At 40.2% G+C, this 22,475-nt stretch overlaps 1 protein-coding gene across 2 annotated transcripts in view; it reads left to right on the top strand.

Annotated features, from left to right (window-relative positions):
- Positions 1–22,475, top strand: part of egfra (epidermal growth factor receptor a (erythroblastic leukemia viral (v-erb-b) oncogene homolog, avian)) — a 41,999-nt gene that overhangs the window by 1,801 nt on the left and 17,723 nt on the right. For both annotated transcript variants that reach the window (XM_069692258.1, XM_069692257.1), the window contains exons 2-8: positions 18,338–18,489; positions 19,493–19,679; positions 20,430–20,561; positions 20,670–20,738; positions 21,067–21,185; positions 21,549–21,690; positions 22,276–22,392. In XM_069692258.1, the coding sequence (XP_069548359.1) occupies positions 18,338–18,489; positions 19,493–19,679; positions 20,430–20,561; positions 20,670–20,738; positions 21,067–21,185; positions 21,549–21,690; positions 22,276–22,392 (918 nt within the window). The remainder of the gene's footprint in view (positions 1–18,337; positions 18,490–19,492; positions 19,680–20,429; positions 20,562–20,669; positions 20,739–21,066; positions 21,186–21,548; positions 21,691–22,275; positions 22,393–22,475) is intronic.

The following is a 22,475-nucleotide window of genomic DNA, read 5'->3' as shown; positions in this document are numbered from 1 at the left end:
GATAGATATGCAGGACTATTTGGTTTAATTACTGCTCTTTTTTTTTTTTTTTCTTACCCAATAGCCATTTCTAGGGAAATATGAGCTCCACCATATGGTTTGACAGTTTTACTTGTTGTTGTTTTTTGTTTTTGGCTGAGGGCTAAGACAGATGTTTGGATGTGGCACGCTGTGTTTTCCAAGCACATTGCGTCCATAATTGTCAAACTTGATTCGAACAAGATGTCAGAGTCCCTCTGACATTCCTTTGGCATCTAAACTCCAAACACAAAAAGCCAAAAAAACAACAGGTTGTCAGACCGAACAACAAAGTGATGACGTCTGAATGTTTTCAGCGCCCCAACATGTCCTCACACCTAAATGACAGAATACCCACAATGTGTACCAGACCCATGTCGTCATGGAAACAATACACATGGTTAACATTGTGAAATTGTCAAAGTTTGGTTCAATTCAGGAAAAAGTAGATTACTGATGCAAGTCATGACGTACGTTAGTTAGAAAGTTAAACTACATTACACATATTGAATTATGTTACATGTTTAAGTTGAAATAAATCCTTTGTCGCTCTTCACTCTGGAGGGTACCATGATGTGTTCTCAGGGTTCAGCCATCCAGTTTACAGTAGATATTAATTAACTCAAACTAAGACCAAATATAGCAGAGTTTATTTCTTAATTACACTGCGACTATTTTGGATCCGTAGCTGTAAAAAAACCACAACACTCTGTCAGTGTATTAAGACTGGATTTAGACATTATTGCACATACAGGCATCAGACGGATATTATTTTGAAAATCCAAGGTTCTTTTTCTTTATAATAGAATATTACAGATGCTGACTCAACTTGCCGTTATGCTGTCAACAGCCTGTCTTCCTAAATCTTGTTTTTTTTTTTTTTAACTTTCTTAGTTATTAAAATGGTACTATACATGAGTACATGAGGTACTATAAAATACAATAAACAAAAAAAACAAGTATTTCCAAAATGTCAATATAAAAAAATGGTCTTGTTCTAATCTTGGTAACAATGCATTTCTAAATTAATCCAAAGGGGTTTGAAAGGGTTTTATGAGCCTTAAGAAGAAGAAGGATCATTTTCTCAACCTAGGAGGAGCATGTAATCCTGTGATTTATTTTAATATCACCAAACCATTTTTCAGGGATGGTCGACTATTCAGTCTAATTTGGTCGTGTCTGTTTGACCCATTGAGGACGTTTGTTTTGGTCACTGGTTAACACTTTGAAATGGCAAAAAATGTCTCGATATTTAATGAGGTCATTGATAAAACATTACACTTTTTGAGAGTTGGTATGTTTTCTTATGGCATCCTGAAAAATAGCAACACTGACATTTGGGTGTGGCATTTGTTGTACTTCATTTCTGTTGCATCACAGTTAGAATAGTTGCAGCTGAGAGTTTTAGAACAGGTTGAATAACATCACTTTTTATATCAATTACAAAAAAAAAAAATTATAGAATACTGGAATACATTTTTTACATTATATATTTGCTATTCAAGAACTAATGGGGGCCCGGCTCAGCAGACAATCACTTTTTTTATGCATCTTGTGTGTGTTTTTTGAAGTACCAGTTGAAAGTGTAGACTTCACTGCATGAAATTAAATGAAAACTAATGCGCTTTCTCCAAAAAAAAAAAATGTTTTCCCAAGTCATTTAAAAAAATAATCACATCTACTTACATTTTGCTCCACCACTCAGTCCCTCTGTAGTTGCAGGTCTGTTATGGACAAGACATTAAGGCCTTCTGGAGGTGAATTTGAGATTTGATAATGCACATGGCAGTGAGCAGCCTCCCACAGGAAGCCCACCTGTCAGTCCTGTGCACCGCGTCAGCCTGCCAGGGTTTGACGGCTTCTGTGGGAGTCTGACAAGACTTGCTGAATAATAGAAAAGCTCTTCGTCCCGCGCATAGGCATGCTCAGTTTATTAACTGTCATCTGTTGGGAGGTGGCAGATAATGCCCACAGCTTCACCCAGCAGCCAACCGCAAGTAATAACTGTGATGATTTATTTCCCAGATGAAATGCTAAATGGTTTTGGAATGAGTTGGACTTCTCTTTGTGACTGCAGCTGTTCTAGTGAGGTGATGGTTACATTTTTTATTATACAGTTAAATATTTCTCAGCACTTTTACCTCTGTAGATATGTAGTGAACCTGCATGACAGCCCCTCTAACTGGCCTATGGGTAACCTGTGAAAGATCAAACTAATCTTAGGAGCATGTCAACACCTAAATCCTTAATCCCTAATGTGAGGCGTACTGGCTTGCTTTGGGTATAAGATAACCCGCTTATATCAATATGCTTTTTCAGAGTTAATGGGTCATTCAAGTCCTTGACAGAAGGAGATTGAAAGATAATATACTGCATGTAGGGGAAATCAAACTCCCTGCATTTATATTTGCCTGCACACCTGCAAAAGTTGAGCTGAATCATGACAAAATTTCAGTCCTGCAGTGCATTTCAGCATTCTGAGTAAGTGCTTTTCCCCCTGCGTGTGTGAGTTGGGATCTAACAAGCTAGCTTCCCTCATCAGTCATCTGTTTTTCCCAATCCCTTTCAGAAAACCTTTTCTTTTCATTAGAGCCCACTCTCTGGGATGGGATACATGTCGGTTGTGAAATATATGTTATGATCCGGTGTAATCCTAGACCTCGAGTCTGCGTTTCGAGTGGTCCTACTACTACTGCTGCTGCTGCTGCTACACCGAGCCGGTCCTCTGACGACCTTCCCAGACGTACATCTGCTGCAGCCATTGTCGGAAATAAGGCTTTTTGGGTGCCGGCCATGGGAGCTGGAGTGTAATTTCTTGCCGCCCTCTCTACTTGGCTTTGATAAACGGCACCATGTCTGAGTGGTGGAGATTTTGCTGGCAAGGTGCAGGATTCTGGTTTCACCCAGGGACAATAGTGCCTCTGTAGAGGGCAGGTTATCTGACAGCACTGATACTTCTGTAGAGATCTGTACCGTGCAGCAGATGCACCTGAGGCTAGATATGCATGTCATCAAGAGGGAACCCAGAATTGAAGCAGATTGGTTCTTCTTTTTTATGGTGAAGACTCGTCTGAATACAGTAAATCTATTGTGTAGCTCTGAAACCAAGTTGTACTTCACTTCTGTTAATTACATGTCCGGTTTCACTGCTGTAGTTTTCTATACATCTAGTAAAAATCCAGCATGGAATAAGTGAGTGATCGTGTAGTTACTCATTGAACGGATTTGTGTCCTTTTGTTTGTACGTGGTAACAAAGTCATCCGCAGCATTTATGGCCTTTCCATGATCCGCTTGTGGTGCATGGAGTATCCAGTGGAAAGAGACCCAGAAATTCAGGCTGGAAAAACAGCCTACTGCTATCTTCCATCTCATCAGGCTCAGTGTCGTGTTAAAAGGGAAAAAAAGGCCACAGCTCCATTTGAGTTATTGTGCCTGCATTTGTATGTCTCTGTCTTCAAGAATATCTTACAGAGGGGGTGTTGACGAGAGGTCATACTTTTGTCTGATTTGATTCTTTTGCCTTTTGGGGTAAAGTTTTAAGGTTAAAAAAAATGGCCGTATTTTTGGTAAATACAGCTCACCAATGAATCTCATTTTCTCAGGAATGCACAGTGTATTGAGAGATCATCAATGCCTTTGTAGTGTCTCTTATTGTAAATAAACCCAACACAGATATTTTCATTTTTGAGGATTTGCTGGGTTTTTTTAGGTCCTCCTTTATACATATATATTAATTTAAATATCTTTGGACTTTTGATGATCTTTTGAATAAAACTCAATTTGAGGACATTACCTCCTGCTTTAGGAAATATTAACAGGTATTTTTCACTATTTCCTGACTTTTTTTTAGACCCTGCAACTAATTGTAAATTAGGAAAATAATCAGAAGGTCAATCAAGAGTGGAAATAGCTGCACCCAAATACCATTTGAGTTTAGAGAGGCATGTCTGAAAATATCAACCTCATGATGTACCTGCATTTGTATCAAGAATGTAACAAAAAATATGGTTTTAAAAAGAAAACATTTCTTACCAATTAATCTTTATGCTTTGATGTGTTCAAAGCATTCTTGAATGTGTCTTGTTTCACTGAAACTGCTAAGAGAGCTGTAGTAGTGCAGATAAAGATGGAAAGTGGGCACTGCACATGTTTCCATTCTGGAGGCTTTCAGCTTGGATAAAAACCATGGCTCGAACACGCTGAATGTTTGGCTCGAGACAATTCTGCCGCTCAGTTTAGATCTGAAACGCAGCAAGCAGACCTAGTTTGAGATCTTTTATTTCCTACAAATAAATAAACTGGTGTGTTTGCATTCAGTAGGGAGCCCTGTGGCTCGTCATGTCACTATGCAAATGTAAGAGATGTCAATGAGATGGACAGGGGTGGTGCACGGATCAAAAGAAGAATCAGAGCAACGGAGAAAAACGGGAAATGTGGCGATGCACAAACAAACATCAGAAAGACGGGGTGAGATCTTTGACTTTGGAATTCGTGCCCTCGCTTAATTGTTCATCGAAGAGGCCTCAATCTGCTCTCTCTAGTTGCTTCACTTAGCATCCAAATTGCAGATAAGAGTCTCTCACCTTTACTCTGCAGACCTCCTGAAGGTGGATCTATTCCTCTGATAACCTGCAGGTCATTGTTAGGAATAATGCTTCACAAAGTGCTCGCCCAAAAAAGGAATCCCCCACAGGGAGGAGAATAATAGCTCCACAAACAAATATCCATCTCAGAATATTTCAGAAGAAAGCATTGTTTGAGGGGTGGTGGCTGATCTCTGAAACTCGCTTCCCTCGTAGCATTTAGCCTCTTCCTGTGTGGTCTGTTGGCCTAGTAAACTAAATGGTGCGTTTTAAGCTGTGACTCACTGTTAGTGGTTTGTACCTTGTGGTGCATTGTGGTTAATTTGTCCAATTTTTGTATATCAATCCCTGCATTTGTCAAAAACAATTGGAACAAAGGTCGAGCATATTTGATTTGTAATTCCCCTTTGTAGTGTGAAGAGGGGGGCTTTCCTGCGTCACATCCTCATTAAGATGTTGAAGTTCTTTAACAGCTTCAACCTGAAGCATTAGGCTTTTTTTTTTTCCAATTAGTTTGTATTGGCTCTGTATTGCCTTAAGGTTTCACATGACATTGTAAGACAGACATTGACGTAAAATTGTTCTGCTTGACTTAACTTGAATTCATGCAACTGGCTGTGTTAAAGATTAAACATCAAATCAAACTGTATCTGCTTATTTGATTTAAAAACATAATATTTTATTCCTTTCAAAGGAATCCTGATCAGGCTTGTCTGGTTGCCAGTTTTCAACACTCAACTACCTATGAAAAGGACTGTTTTCTTTGCCAATGTTATTAAGGTATTACAAGCCTCACTTTAAGGGTGTAGTAGAGCATCAGTCAAGACTACTGTCCGTACAGTCCATAACTCTCCAGTATTTACTGAAAGGTTTGTAGTGGTGAGTAATAACTACTTAAACATTCGAAAGAAAAGGGTTTACTTTGTTTTGTCTTTGACAATTGTGACATGTGTCCCCTGTAAGGAAATACAAAAAAGCTTCAGTGATGTTATGACCTTTTGTCTTGCATTCTGCTGCACTTGGAGACCAGAATTAGGAAAAAGTGGCTAATTAACTTCATGAATTCAATTTGTGCTGCAAGTATACAAATGAGAATGGAAAAGACTTCTCACATACGGATATGCTGAATTACTTGTGAACTGCTAACCTGTATTGCCTCGAGGTTTTTTCTCACCTAAATTTTTTCAATATAATGAGACAAATTATACAAAGGAATGCAGAAACCCCAAGTCTCTCTGGACAAAAGGTTCTTTATTCAGAACTTTGTAGTCTTCTTTGACACAGGCTTATCTGTCTTCCATGACCTTAACTTGCCATGTAGACATGACTTTACGTCCCTCTGTCAACAGAGAGGAGAAAGGCGTCTCTGTTGGTTAAAAGTTACAAGGCTGTGATGGTAACAGAACCCATTTCGCTGATATTGAATCAGAGCATGCAGTCCTACTCAGAAATATCTGCAGAGAAACTTTTTTTTTTGCCTTAAAATACTGACAACACTTGGGTTGGGTACTGAACTTCAATATTTTTACGGCACTGACTAAATTGTTTCAATAGTATCTAGTATCAAAACATACGTTCTCATTCGGTACCAAATTTAGGCTTCAAATTTAGGCTCTGATGAAATTTCTCGATTTTTACCTGAGGTAAATATTACATTGGAACACCTTATTTCACCCTTTTCAAACAATTTTTTGGCAACACACCTTTCTGAGTTGTGTGTGAGCTGCAGTAACTGGAGGCTTCCTTGTACACAGCTGGCTGGCTAGCATCTACCAAAAACCTGCATGTAAGATGTTTCAGGGACACCTCTAGGTTGTAGCAACAGAAAATTACCTAGGTTACACTCTCCCTCTCTAAGCTGCATGAAAACTAAACATTTGTACCATAATGTGATTTTCTTGTTTAAAATCCATTTGATAAAATCATTGTTAGAAAAATATTGCTCATGAACCTGTATTGAAGGCAAGGTATCTACTGTGGTACTAATATTAAAAAATGTTGGACAATACCCAACCCTAAAAAAGACTAAAAATGCTGTTGGCAACATTAATGCAGTTTCAATAACAACATTAATGTTTAGCTGGTTTAATGTTTACTGTCTTCATCTAAGTTGCTAAACATGCTAACATTTGCTAATTACTTGTAGTCTAGTCAGTTTGAAGATGTTAGATTAAATGTTAAGGGAGCCATAAAATCATTACAGTTCATCCTGAGGGGGACATGATTGGCTGCACCAAAATGTATGGCAGCCAATAGCTTTAGAGGCATTTCACTTAACACCACAAATGTCAACTTCATGATGGCAGCAGAAGAAAATTCAGGGAATCACCAAAATTATTAGTATTCACCTGCTGTGAGGATTGTAAGAAATTTGCTCCAGTCCAAATAGTAAATTATAATGCTTAAAAGTCCTCCTCTGGGTATCATGAATATCTATGCCAAATCTGTTCCAATCAATTCAATAGACTAAATGACCACTGTGGTTGAAACGACAGACAAATTAAGCAATTTACACGACACTGCTGTTGTTGAACTGCATCGCTATTGAGGCTAAAATAGTCATTAAATGTTTAATGAGGTAGTTTTGTATATGCCTGAAGGATTATCTTCAAAACTACAAGAACTCTGTAGCAAAACAAACACCAACACATCATCTCCTTGCAGTTAAGTATAATTCTGGCAAGTAAATAACAAGTGTTTCTCCTCATGTTAAACCTCTGCGAATTAGGACAACATTGGCAATAGGGCTACCGGCGATGCATCATGGCAGAGTGTGTTCAAGGAGGAAAAGAAGATGTCAGCTCTTCTCTCGCTTTGGTTCCAGCATTTTACAAGCCAGCATCGCCTCTCAGGGATTTCATCAGCATTATAAAACGTATTTGATCATGGCCATTTATATATGAGCTGACAGCATTGTTCATAATATTGCAGCAGTGGCAAGGTGCGGCTGCAGAGGTGATCTGTGATTTGTTTAACTCCTACAGCACTAAAACATAATATGGCCCACACCCTTTGTGCAGTACCTTTTCTAATTGCCTAGTAAGCTTCAGCAACACCAATGTTGCGTTGAACTCAGACTTAATTTCCTGGTGTGACTTTGAGCGGAACATCTTCATTACCACATGTTTTCATAATTGAAGGCAGAAGCTTGTAAAAAAAAAAAAAAAAAAAGAAGGAATTCTGCTCACTTCACTTGCAGCGTTTCCTTCCATAAAAATGTTAAACTGACCCTGTTAAAGCAAGATAGGCCACCAAACTATTAGTGAAGGCCACATGTTTTGAGTATATATATCCATGTACTGCATCATATTACAGCCCCAAGGCACTTGAAGCATCACTGATAAATGATCAATATCTACTACTCTCCTTTCATTTTCCTAACAAACCACTTCAGCTCGATGGCTGTGTGGCGAGATGGAGAATGGGAGTGTACAAATACCCTGGAGTGCATAGTTGGATGAGAGCCAGGAAGTAAGGATTAGCCCTGTGGACCTGCAGTATATCCACTACACCAACAACCTCTTCCTGAGCTGATTAGACAGTAGGCTGACATTTTTTAATATGAATCCACTTGTTTGGTTTTTATCTGAGTATTATTGCAATAATCACGCGCTAAGAAGATTTACAAAAGATTCAAAATACTCAAAACCTAATTGGGTTTCCAGGTCAAAGGACATGTAAACAACCAACTGAATTTTATTTCTTTTAATAGTCAAGCTGGAATTTGGAACAGTATGTATGTTATACTGCAATCAGAGACTACATTTTCTATTTTATTATTATTTTGCTGGCTTGGTGTGCAACATTTTGGATACTTCCTGTCTGCTGATGTTTTGTGCTTCCAAAAAAATAAAGTGATCTGACCAGTCCAAGATTCATCCTGGGTTATAAATGGTTGGCACCTGTTGGTCGCTTGAAAAACATCCGAAATGGGATCCAGGTTTTAGAGCTGGAAACATCATTACATCTGCTGGGCTGTTTAAATCATGTTCGTAATGGACAAAACTATCTCACCATTCAGGAGCTTTTGATCATATAACACCATCATATTTTTAAGAAGTTGTTTATTATTGAATGGTAGATCTTCAGATTTCTCTTGTCCACGCTGGTTTAAACGTTAAAACTGAAAGCTCATTGTTGATTGAGATAGTGGTTAAAAAAAAAACAGTCTCAACCCAAGGTCCATTTAGTAGCAGCTCTGGAGCTTTCAGTCACATTGAATGATCTTTCTCTGGAGGTATATTTTTTCACTTTTTAGGGGGGAATGTGAAGGACTTCTCATTCATTCATTTTGGCTCCAAAGGTGACCATTATTCTTGACTTTGGAAACAACAGTTGAGGAAACAATCTCACCGCAAAGAGAGGAAGTTTGACTAATGTGATTGAAAGGTCCAACTTTTAACTGGAGCTTGTAATGAGATATTTCTTTTGCCAACTACCGTAGCTGAATAATGAACTGCAATTTCAAAATATTCCTAATGGCAATATGTAATATAAACAATTTATTTTACACCGTTATTAACATGATGAATTGCGTTTAAGGTAGTTACATTTTCTTTCCACAATTCAATAAGTTTTGAGGAGAAGGAAACCAAGTATTTTTTTTCCTGGGGCTGGATATCAGATTGCTTTCATGTTGGAAAGGTTTCGTATCCTGGCTTGTACACTGATTGTCCACCCTCTGGAGTAGTCATGAGATTTCGTAGTGTGCGTTTCATACACACTGCTTTCTGAGCCAGGGTCCTTGTGTTCAGTCATGTAGCTGATGGCGAGAAAACGGTCTAGTCTGCCAAGACTCATGCCTTCGATGACTGACGCAAAGCAGCCAGGCCTTAGGTTGTGCAAAAGCCTCTTCTGTGTCTCTGTTGTGAGGGGGTAGCCTTGAAACAACCACCCTGCTCAGTCATAATCATCTTAAGCAAGCTGTGGACATTGTGTTAGAGCTGTGTTAAGCATGTGTGATGTGCTTTTTTTTGTCGGGAACAGGATAACGCCCCTCACGCCAACAATGGATGAAATCACAGCTGTGGGCTTTGGGGAGAGGTGTTTGATGAAAAACCAGCTCCATCTTTTGTCAGTCCTTGCTATTCACACTACAATCGTGAAGCTAGAATTGTTTTGAAAATACTCTGAAGATTTTAACCGAGCGCTCCTGGGCCCCAAGTACTTGGCAGCGGTAGCTTGTGGCATTTCAAACATTTCAGTTTGATGGGTCATCAAGAAGACGTAGCTAAATTCCTCCATGCTATCCTGTGCAAATGAAATTGGTCAAGCTTTTGGCGAGTACAACTACAACAAGTAACACAATACCCTTTCAGAGCGTGACAAATTATGAGAGCTCCTCGGCTGTACCAACTTATTCCCTGAGCTCCATTTGCCCCTGACTCTTGCCCTCTACCAGTGAGGATGAGGAAGAAACTACTCATCAGTGGATTTAAGAGCCTGCTGATGTGTAAAGCTGAGGTTGAAATGGTGAGTAAGGGCTGAGCAATGGACTAAATGCAAACCCCGGGGCTTTTGTAAGAATATTCCTTTTATGGGGTCACTCTCTGCGAAGACTCCAGTGGGGAAGAGTTGCTAGAGACGTGACTAAGGCAGCAACAGAGTTGTTGGCAGGCAACTCTGTTCAAATAGTGGTTGGACCTACACAGAAATGAGCCTGTCAGCAATCGGGCTAAAAATAAGAAGTCCTTAAACAGAAAGGCTGCCTCAAAGTGGTCTATCTCCTCTGTTTAGAAGAACTTAGGATCCAATCAGCGATAGTTAACTGTCCTCAAGTGTTGAGGTGCTCCAACCTGGGCCTGCTGCTTTGAGCTGGGAATGCTTAAAACCAACAGGGGATTCCCAAATCACAGCTGCTTTCTCTTGTTGGAATGATGTGTGAAATGTGTGGGTTTCTTCGATTGTGGTTGTTGTTTTTCTTTCTCTCTCTCTGCCTCTTTTGCTCTGCTCTTCTTTTCCAGGCATGGTCATTGATGGTTTGTGGAAGAGGGGAGAGTTAAAAGGGGGTGGGGGGGGGGGGGCATTGAGCAGTGAGTTAGCAGCAGTGTGCTCACCGCCCACTCCCTCTCCCGTCTTCCTCTCAGGCTTCCTGTGGGATTGAAGAGGAGTATGGTTTTAACAGGGAAGGAGAAGGCACACAAAAAAGAGGGGAGGTGGTGCTGCTGCTGGTGGCGGTGGGAGGGGGGGGGGGGTTGTCTTGGCTAGGATGGGCCTCAATAGGAAGAATGTCTGGACATTAAAGAGGAAGTGGGTTTGAATGTTGGAATAGTTTAGGGGAATGGTGGGTGCATTATTGGAATTTAAATGGGGCTGGAGTTGTGTGAGTTTTGAGTAACAGGAGTGGGATTGTTTGGTGACTTTACAGAGCACTAATGGACTTTCCAACCAGGCATAAGGGAGAATTGCTTGATCATTTGGGCCATTATTTTGGGCCCATCATATGTTCGTGTCAGCTCGAGAGAGAGAGAGAAAGGAGCACAGCTGTGTTTAAGTCTACTTGGTGCCCAGTAATTTATGCCTTTTTTTTCAATGCGTCGTCTATCATATGTGGTTTATTTATCTCTCCTGCCATGGCTATAGCTATTGAGTAATGAATACATCATTGACTATGGAGATAAATATGCAGTATGTTGATTATTCACAGTGTTAGCTCAAACGATAACTAGAATGAATGCAATGAAAGATCCTCTTGCAATTCAGTAACTACATAATGAATATTCTTCTAAAATCAGAGTCGGAAATTCCAAAAAAAAAACATACTTTCTTTCTTACTTCTAGCAAAAAAAAAGTAAAAACAAGCTTTAAACTCTAAACTGACATATTTTCACTTTATACATTATCTGTGTGTGCAGCCAGGTGGACATTAGTGTTTATTTGAAGTTTTGTTTCAGGTAAATTGAATTCTAATGCTTCTTCCACACCAACAGGCCAACCAAGAATTATACCCACGCTCATATTGTGTTTGAAAGGGTCAACCTGTGTTCCTTGATTCAGCTTGGTGACCCACATTTTGAGATAGGTCAGATAAGGATCACTTTCAATGTGAATGGCACCACCCAGTTTGCCAGGTTGTTCTCCCCCACCTATTTCCAGCCTGTGAGTTAATTGTTTTGACCCAGGTCCTGTCTGAATTACTATGATCAGGGATTGACCCGTGTTAACTGAATTGGTTTGGATTGACAAAAGAAGGATTGAGCGTTGATTAAACGCTGCTCATTGCTTTGAAAGAGGTATAATATTCGCTCTCTTTTAAAGCTCTGTTTCAATCTCACTTATATTGTCATTTTACTCTGTAACAGCTAAATGCTATGTTATGTTCATCTGTTTCATGCTAACGCTTTCTGTGCAATTTTTGTTGCTCGGCAGGTAGTGTACAAAGACCTTATTATAGCTTGTTTTCTGAGAATAATAATCATAAGTTGTGAGAGTGTTTCAAAACAGCAACGTTGTGGGCCAACAAAAAAAAAAAAACAATGAGCTGAAAGACACCAGAGCTGTTGGGAACTGCTCAGTTGGGTGATATTTCACCCCTTTTACAACATACTTTGTGATCTGACCTATTGTTCATATAAAAAAAATGGATTATCTCAACTTTAAAATAGTAAAAAAAAACAGGTTTTTTTCAAACTGCTTTCCATTGAAGATCAGTGACACACATGTATCAACACAGACAAATCTACATTATATTAAGCTGTCAGTTTTCTTAAGCCCATCAGACCGAAGACCGAAGATTCATGACAAGATGATCTAAAACCTGCAGCTACTCGCACTTCTCGGGCCTGCATCATTCTGAAACCTGCCAGTTTACACCAAAGCAACGAGACGAGACGGTGTAGCATCTCCATAGCAATGTCTCTCCGTACTTCAGTTTTAACAGCCAGCTTTTCAAGCACTGGACGTAATTTGTAGCATCCTAAAGGATGAATGAGGATAGTGACAGTTGCATTTCTAGTAGTGATTAAACGGCAAAACCATAAAGAAAAGGCTGCTTCAACAGAATACCCAGAGCGCTTATACAAATTTATGCCGGTAACTAGAGACTGGAGATCTCCTCTGTTTAGTCACAGTCTCCTATCTTTTTCTGGAGCAGTTTTATCCTTTAGAGGAGTTTATGTCTCCTTTAATAGGCAGAATAACACAACACAAAGCTGAGTCGCAACTGGGCCTTAAGATGAAAACTGATCCTGGTTCTTAAATGAGGTATTATCATGGACTGCCTTAAGGTCTCAGAAATGCTGATCACAGTATGCAGGACTGTGAGTATACATACTTTTTTCCTGTGTTTGTGCAGAACCTAAATCCTCGGTTTCCTCAAGCTGAGGTGGAGAGTAAACATTATGATGGGCCCAGCCGCAGGTATCTGGAGTGCCTCGGGTAACTAGTAGAGAGCACTCATCAGCAGCGGAGAGTAAACATCAGCCTTTTTGGTCTTTATTTGGTCACTTTGCTGAGCTTTTAACAGACTAAACTCCACTGACTGGGCTCAAATTTAGGCAGGGTCGGCAAGTCTCGTCACTGGGACCGAACTGTTTAGAGGACGTGTTCAGCTGGATGCTTAATTTTCTTGTGGTCTACAGCTGACTACTCCCATGTCTTGTCCCCGTTGTTAGCCTTCAGGGAAAGGTCATCCATGTTCATACATCAAGTGTAAAGCTGTACACCCTCTTTTCCACAGTTTGACCCCACAGCCTGCTGCCGATGTCCCACATCTACATCCCGGTTAGGAAAACCACAAACCACTCCTGACTCTCTTTTTTTTTTTTTTTCTTTTCTTTTTGGTTTCCTTTCCATCGGTTCTCCTTCTCAAATAGTACATTAAGTTTGATTTAAACCCTCCTCATGTCCTCCTCCCATGGAGATGACAATCCTCTACCATCTGGTTCAGCATTACTGGGTAGCCATCTGAGCTGACCCTGTGCAGAGATTTAACTTCCTGAGATGTCAGAGGGGCTTGTGTTGTTGCAGTCACTGGGGATAGGGAGGAAAAGAGTGTGTATGTGTTGGGATGGGGTGGTGTTTTTGTGGGGGGGTATCCTCCGGTCCTTTACTGGCCCCTTTTTCTTTTTCTGAGGCCCCAAGATGTTTTCTCTAAGGGATTGATGCATCTCCCACGCAAAGGAAGATTGCGTTTCCCCTGAACAGAGAGCAGGATATCAGGAATTTTTAAGCCTTTAACTACAAAGCATGTTTATACGAGCGCAGCACACCACCACAGAATGCACATATAACTATTCGTACTGCTGGTTTGGTCTTTATATGGCATCTGATCCCTCACGTCCTGCTGAATCTCAGCCAGTCAGAAAATATAAGAGGAGGAAGTATTAGCTGAATGCACTGAAAGAATCAAGGAAGTGGCCTTTTTTTCCCCCATTCATTCACTGATAATGGGGCTTTGGGAGATTTATGCATCCCTGAAATCTGAAGGTTTGGAAACTCGAGTCACTGCAACCCCGAGGAATCCAGACTTTAAACGTATTGTGTGTTTATTTTACCCCCTTTGTACCATTATTTTCTTCCCATGCACTGGCATACATATATGAGGGGGTTAACAATAATTTTATCTCTAAATGAGGGGATTAATCTTGGCATCGATTTGTTATCAGCAGAGGAACACTGCTCATTGAGTTATGTAAGAGACATTGCTGTAACACTGTTGACATGGGAGAGAGAAATAAACAAGTCCTGTCAGTAAGCATCACCGTTTCCCTTTCATCATGTATAAGTGTCAGAAAATGTAATTATCCGACTCTGGATGCAGCGTAATTGAATCACAGGTAGTGAATGAGAGGAAGAGAAAGCAGCTGTTGTGCGCAGAAAGGTATAAAGCATTATGATTTAAATGTATAGCAGATGGCTCACTGTGCCAAAGGAAACCATTAAATGGGTTTCAGAGTTTTTTGCCGCGTCCCAGGACAGTTCGGTTTGCATTTGTGGACACTCAGTATTTCCTCAAAAGGGGAAAAAATTGAAAGGTTTCATCCAAACATGTAAATGAGACCTTAAAATGTGAATTTATGGCAGACTTAGTTTTTTTTTTTTTTTTTTCCTCCTTTGGATGGTTCTGATACTTGACATTGTACACTTGAACTTGCCATGTTTAGTTAATATGTCTCAATTGTTTACTGTAAATTGTTCACTGACTTTTTGCTGTACAAGTTTCTCATCTTCAAAGTTGAAAAAAAAAGTTTTCATTTCATGGTTTGGTGCCAATGCTGCTTTTATAATGAAGTAGAAATACATACTAACACAAACATTAGCAGAAATGCAATCCAGAACAACAGTCCCTTCAGTAAATGCTGTAAATTTGGAGAGGTTTTTATAAGGAAAAGTTTTCAACTTTGCAAAATTGCTGTCTATTATGTTTAAAATCAAAAATGTTAAACTACTCCTTTAATTAAATTTGTTGAGAGACACTGTCAGAGAAGTTTCAATAAAAATGCCACAAATAGTAATTTTTTAGATTTTAGGTTGTGGCGTATTTTATTGAACGGCAGCATATTAAGAGGTTTTCCTGTCATTTTGCACTTTAAAAAGACAATGAAAGTAAAATTGAAGCTTATATATAGCTATATAGTTATAGAGCAAAATCTTGAGTTATTAGCCTCAATTTCCAACTCTTGCCTTGACTCTAAGAATCGAATGTGAATACTAAGCATGAGTGCAACATTTCTTTGGAAGACTGAGAGGAGTGCATCTCTTATTGTCCAGTATGTACTCTCTTTGGAGGAATACACTTATGTTGGAATTGAACAATGAGCTAATTATTTCGCATAATAAGCTTAGGCAGGTTTTTTTTTTCTGTCGTTGCACAGATCCCGTAGCCTCAAGAAACAAATATCTACCCACACACCCTTGACTTCCAGCACTAGTCCCCAAGTAAACATCAAAAGAATGATATGCAACCAGCTTAGATGACTAATGTTTGGGTTTATCGAGTCTTTTGTCTCCATCTGACTTGGTGCTGATCAACGCAGCTCAATCCAGAGAGTGTTTTGTGTTGCTCGCAGTGCTGCATGCTTACACACATGCCAGAGCACACACCCTCACACGCACGCACGCACGCACGCACGCACGCACACACACACACAGACACACACACACACACACACACACACACGCACGCACACGCACAGTCCTGAGGCAGAGATATACCAGCCCAGCCACTCCTTGCTCCTCCAGTTACCTCCTGGACATTGGGTGACGACAATACAGCTGGAGTAAGTGAAGCAATCTGTAATTAGTCTTTGTCACAGTATCAGCTACGTCACTGGAAGCCCCACCCCTTGTTCTTGCATTTTAGCAGACTACAGCAGACAGTAAGTTGCATTCAAGAATGTTTGAAACTGAAAGATGAGTCAAGTCCTATGGAAAAAAAAAAAAAAAAAAAGGTTTCCCAGTAATTTCCAGTCCCCAGGTACTGTGACTGCTGTTTTGCTCAGTAAAAGTTGTGCAATCTTTAATGTCACATCATTTTCATTTGGAGATTGTTTTGTTGAAGAATAAGCTAATAATTTAGGTCCAATCATGGGGCCATTTTTTTTAAATTTAACTTCTATGTTTCTCTAGCCTGACCTTGTTACTCTCTTGTGGTTTGCAGCCTGATGAGGAAGTCAGTTTATGGTCGTGGAATATCAGGTCATTTACCACCTGCAGCAGAGTTATGAAATCAACAACTGGACAAGGAGTGTGTTTACTGTGGCTATGCGCCTGCTTCCTTGAGCAATCAACAGTTTTTTCTGAGCTTCAGTTGGAGGAAGTTTGTTGAACCTTTAGTCACCTGCCTTGCTCTGGCTTTACTGCTTATCATAACTATTAACAGAGTAAAACAGGAAGCAGACTGTATGTCTGCAGCTGGAAGGTATACATATATGTAATGAACATGAGAAAATTAATGAAATTAACTATGAGCAAACTGTCATTCGGGATGTTCAAATCGACTTTATTAATATTCACAGCTGCAAAATCATGACAACCTTTTGTTTATTACAGTTTGGTTTCGCAGTCTTGAGTAATAATTAGGAGGCTAATTACATCTCACATGGCTCCTCTAATTAAAACAGTCAGTTTGCTTTTGCTCATCTGCCTCAGTTGCTCGGGCGGCTGGACTGCAGGGTTCGTGTCAGGGAGATCCCTCAGGGACAAAGTAATCAGGAGGAAGAAGAGGTAGGGCGGTACACAGCTGTTTGTGCCTAATTCTCACTGATTAGCTTCTTCTTGCTGTTGGTGTGTGTGTGTGTGCGTGTGGGTGTGTGTGCGTGCATGCGTGTGTGTGTGTGTGTGTGTGTGTGTGTGTGTGTGTGTGTGTGTGTGTGTGTGTGTGTGTGTGTGTGTGTGTGTGTGTGTGTGTGTGTGTGTGTGTGTGTGTGTGTGTGTGTGTGTGTGTGTGTGTGTGTGAAATCAACACAACAACACAAGTAAAATTCTCAGTGGAATTAAAGAAAAACAATATTTGAGGTGACGGATGATAGGTCTCTCTTCTCAATTTGGCCAATCAGATATGCCTCAGTCAGTACAGTTATGTTTGTCGTGAGGTGTGTCTCTATTTAGAAGTGGTGATGGTTCCTTCTCTGTCAAGAACAGACATGTTGTGGAATGTGACTCGGGCATTACACCAGCACTGTAATTTCTAACACATACGAGGAAGAAGTTTTTGTTTTTTTCTGACGTTTTGCTTGAATTAACTCCTGAAACTCTTTAAACTTTAAAGAAAAATATGAATTACTTGCTTATTAAGTGTACTTGCGGAGTGTTTGCGTGTGTATATGGCTGTGTGTAGGATGGGTGTCGGGGTGTTTAAAACAGCTAACTCCCTATTTTATTGCCAGTCAGAACCTGTCTGACTAGCTCGGGATGACTGAACACGCTCCCGGGAAGATGAGCTCTTCTCTCAAGACACATTCATTCAGAAAAAGCCTCTTGTATCTTCTCTTATCAGTATTGCTGCCTTTCTTAAGCAATTGATAGAGCGCCCCTGATAATGTTGTCTGTATTAGACAACATTATCAGGGGCGCTCTATCAATTGCTTTGTTGTTTATGGAACTACAAACTCAAAAGTACATTGATCAGTATTAGCTTTAAGTCCCACCTTCTTATTTAGTCGAATCAAATTTAGATATGCTTAAACTAGGCTGAAGTTATTGTGGCTGTTATTCATTATGAGATTTAGAGATCTGAGTTCCCCCCAAGAAAAACACTCCACTCTTCTCCTGGAAACTGTGTCGCACCAGATCTTTTCTCTGAACTACAACAACAGTGTTAGAGATTCTGGTCACTCGGGTTGTTTGGAAGATTGAGGCCTTTTGCCACTATAAATACAGCCAGCTCACTTTGACTCAGGAGCCAGAACTTACTTCGTCACTGAGATTTCATTTCCGCTGGAGATGCAACTTAACTTGGATCGGTTATTTTCACATGAAATCCGGCCAAGTTATGACTGAAATCACAAAGATACACACACACACACACACACACACACACACACACACACACACACACACACACACACACACACACACACACACACACACACACACACACACACACACACACAGAGTAAAATATGAACCAGTGTGTTACATAATTAGTGGATGTCTTGGCTGATAGCACTGTGGGCCTTGGATAAATGCTTTAGTGACACAGCAACTTCAGATGATTTACAGTTTCTATCTCGTGTTTGAAGTTACATTTAAATAAATTATATTTTCGAATATTTTTTTTTTGTCTTCCCTGCAGTATGCCAAGGCATCACCAACCGTTTAAACCTTCTGGGTTCTAAAGAGGACCACTACCTGAACATGGTGAAGACCTACAGTAACTGCACCGTGGTCCTGGAGAACCTGGAGATCACCTACATGGAGCATCACCGGGACCTGTCCTTCCTTAGGGTAAAAACTCTGCACTCTGTTAGCTGCTGAAGTTAAGCAGGCACACAACAGACTGGAGACGGTTTCTGTTATTTCTGAGTTGTCTCTTTGGTGGTCTGAGGTCAGATTTGCAAGCAGTCTGATCTGGATCTCTCGCTTCGGTTCAGATAATGAGAATCAGAGACGAGTGAGTGCGTATGACGGTTCCGTGCTTTTATGTTTATGTTTCTCTGGTTGGAGCTTTGCTTAAACCCCAGATGTAACAACAAATTTGTGAAAACTGGGCAGATGTGATGAAAGACCACACACATACATGCAGGCTTGCACACAAACACAGAATAGCATACAGTCGGCAGGTGGGATGCAGCAGTTCCAAGGGTTTAGTTTCCTCTCAATATGAGGCGACGTGTCTTATAGGACTTATCACTTCTTAAAATCACCTTCACTGTTCTCTCTAAGCAGTGACATCTGTCCAGGTGTTATCATCCAGATGAGAGAAGCTCTGAGTTATGCCAATATGCTAATTAAATGCTTTTTGTGTTTTTATATATATATATATATATATGTACTGTATATATATTTTCTTTTTATTATTTTTTTTGGGGGGGGTCGGATTCAATCTATAGATTTAGATTTACAGGTGATACTGTAGAATCAAAATACATTTCTAAAATGATTTTTTTTTTTTTTTTTCCCTCATTTTATCAGTCAAAAGATGAGGCTACTGTATGGGATAAAATCAGCAACATATCAGAACCAGCTGATCATTAATGTGAATATTAACTTTACACATATCTATCAATGAAACTAAATATGAATTGAAGTACGGCCAGTGCTAACAGTCACAGTCTGTGGAGGCCCAATTTCACCATATTGTCTTACAAGGTTGATATAAATGTATATCCACACATATATCAGTTTTATTTCAGTTTTATATTATTGTTGTGGTTAAAAACCCTCTGACTCTGTGCACATTGGCTACTTCCATTTGTAATATATGTTTTCCTTTTTTTCCCCTCCCCAGTCTATTGAAGAAGTGGGCGGCTACGTCCTGATCGCCCTCAACACAGCACCCAGGATTCCTCTGGAGAACCTGCGCATCATTCGAGGTCATTCCCTCTATGAGGGAGGGTTTGCACTTGCTGTGCTCGCCAATTATGACAAATCTACGGGTCAGCGCACCAATGAGCTCCTTCTGACCAGCCTGACAGGTAGATTCAACCCTAAACCCTAGACTATTGTAACTCCCTCCTGGCAGGTCTACCTGTTAGCGCCATCTGACCTCTGCAGCTCATCCAGAATGCCGCAGCTCGACTGGTCTTTAACCTCCCGAAATTCACTCCCACTACTCCGCTCCTCCGCTCCCTTCACTGGTTACCAATAGCTGCCCGCATCCGTTTCAAAACATTGGTCCTTGCGTACCGTTCTACGAACAGATCGGGTCCAGTGTACATCCAGGACATGGTCAAACCTTACATCCCAGCCCGGTCCCTCCGCTCTTCACCTACCAATTGGCTTGTCGCTCCCTCAGTGCGAGCTAAACACTCAACAAAATCACAACTGTTTGCTGTCTTGGCTCCTAAATGGTGGAATGAGCTCCCCAATGACATCAGGACAGATGAAACTCTGTACACCTTCCGCCGCAAACTAAAAACACACCTCTTCCAACTTTACCTTGAATAGTAGAACTTTAGTAGCGCTTAAAATGACACTTACTTTTAGCACTTTGTAGTTTGGCTTTCTTGAAGAAATTGTATTTTCTTGATTCTTGTTGTTCTGGGTTTTGTACCCTCATGGTTGAAATGCACTTCTTGTAAGTCGCTTTGGATAAAAGCGTCAGCTAAATGAAATGTAATGTAATAAAATGATCAAGTTTTCTATGACAGAATGGCACTGAAAATGTCAGTATTATTTTAAAAACTATAAATGTTTTAACAACAGCAAAATCATTTATTTTGCAGAAATTCTTAAAGGAGGTGTCAAGTTTGGGAACAACCAGCTCTGCAATGTGGAAACAATACAGTGGTATGATATTGTCAATGGTGACAGCAAACCCAGCATGGAGCTCCCAATGGCGAGCAACAACCCACTTTGTAAGTACTATATTACTACATTTCTCAGCTGAGGCCAAAGAATGCAGTAGTTAATTTATCTGTTGTTTGTGTGTTTAAAGTGAAGTAAAAAATTTTGCATCTTTACAGGTGGAAAATGTCACTCAAGCTGCTTCAATGGTTCATGTTGGGCACTTGGTCCTCAAAACTGTCAGACGTGTAAGCTGGGATTTATGTTTTAACTTTTTATAAGTGGAACAATAAAAAAAACAAGAAAAGATCTAAACTCTAAACACTAAAAACTGTAATTTTTTTCATATAGTTTCTATACTCTTCAATTGAGAAACAACGGATTTCTTTTGCACTATATTACATATTCACTGCATACAAAGCCAGGTTAAACAAATTTGCACACATGCTGCATCATTTTTGCTATAATCTGAGCATGTTATGAAGTACAGTTTTAGTTTGGCTTCAAAATCACAAACTGAAAAATTGCTTACTGCTACTGGTCACTCCACTGAGTTTGTGCTGTTCTCTTCTGCAGTAACAAAGCTGAACTGTGCACAGCAGTGCTCAAAGAGATGCAAAGGACCTTCACCGAGCGACTGTTGCAATGAGCATTGTGCTGCAGGCTGCACAGGACCCAGACCCACAGACTGTCTGGTGAGGACACCTTCATGTCCTGGACAGGACTAATGAGTAAAGGAGCTTAAAAAACAAATTACACTGAATATTTAACTCCACTCCATTAAATCTGGATGAGCACCCTCCAACAAAACAAAGCCGTCACTCAGCAGCATCTGTTTTTATGATCAGAAGTATTGTTATTAGTTTCAGTACAAATGAGACATGTAACTGCAGATTAAATCTTTCGTTTGGCAGTGCTTCGAGTGGAAGCGTCTGCTCTGCCTCTCTGTGCTGCTCTGAGGATTAAACCAAGGCTGTGATCGAGGAATGCAGTGTTATCATTAGTGTGAGGCTCTGTTTTGGTCGCAGGGTACGAGATGACTGTTGTTTGTGCTGCAGGCCTGTCGGGACTTCCAGGATGACAGGACGTGTAAGGACGCCTGCCCGGGCCTCATGCGTTACGACCCCAACCTGCACCAGCTGGTTCCCAACCCACATGGAAAGTACAACTTCGGGGCCACCTGTGTCAAGAGCTGCCCACGTAAGAACGGCTATAAACAGAGAAATAAGTTCAGACTGTTATTCTTTTATTGAACTTTTAGTCCTCTTAGACAGATATATTCATCACCCTACATAAAAGCATGCACTGTCGCTGTTGTCTCGACAGTCAGGATAAATAAAATAAAAGTAGCTTCACTTGCCATTGTAAAAAACATAAATTTATTCCACATTGTGGTATGTTGAACAAGTGCCCAGGGTGTCCTTCATGGTTGTTAGACACTCAGTGGTTACAGTTTGTCCAAGTTTAATTATAAACTGTATAACGAGGAAAGAAAATGATTGAGTTTCAGGGTGTGTTAATGCAACAACTGTTCTTTATAAGTTTAACTTGCAAAGGTCTGCCCCTGTATTACTCAGTCTGTATGGCATGACCTACATCATGTACCTGTGGTCATACTGTTGGATTAATTAATACAATCTGTTTCTGATAAAAGCTCAATTTAGATTTTTATGTCTGATGTTTTTATTTTTTGTTGTTTTTGTTTCCAAATGATTTGTAATATTTAACCTGTACATGATTACTATGACATCTAACATATAACAGCTTGTTTTTTTTTTTTTTCAGATAATTATGTTGTGACTGATCACGGAGCGTGTGTGCGGACGTGCAGCGGTAACACGTACGAAGTGGACGAGGGGGGAATCAGGAAGTGTGCCAAGTGCGATGGACTGTGTCCAAAAGGTAGGAGGTTAAGCTGTTGCTGTGCAGAAGATGTAAAGAACATAAAGCAATCTTTAAAGGTGCAGTTCGGGGGACTTTGTTAC

This window comes from Brachyistius frenatus, unplaced genomic scaffold (assembly GCF_029030835.1).
Source record: "Brachyistius frenatus isolate BFR_SWC_R1_liver_20210118 unplaced genomic scaffold, ASM2903083v1 Contig_12, whole genome shotgun sequence".
In the NCBI taxonomy this organism is placed as follows: domain Eukaryota; kingdom Metazoa; phylum Chordata; class Actinopteri; family Embiotocidae; genus Brachyistius; species Brachyistius frenatus.
This window is presented reverse-complemented; position numbering and strand designations above follow the sequence as displayed.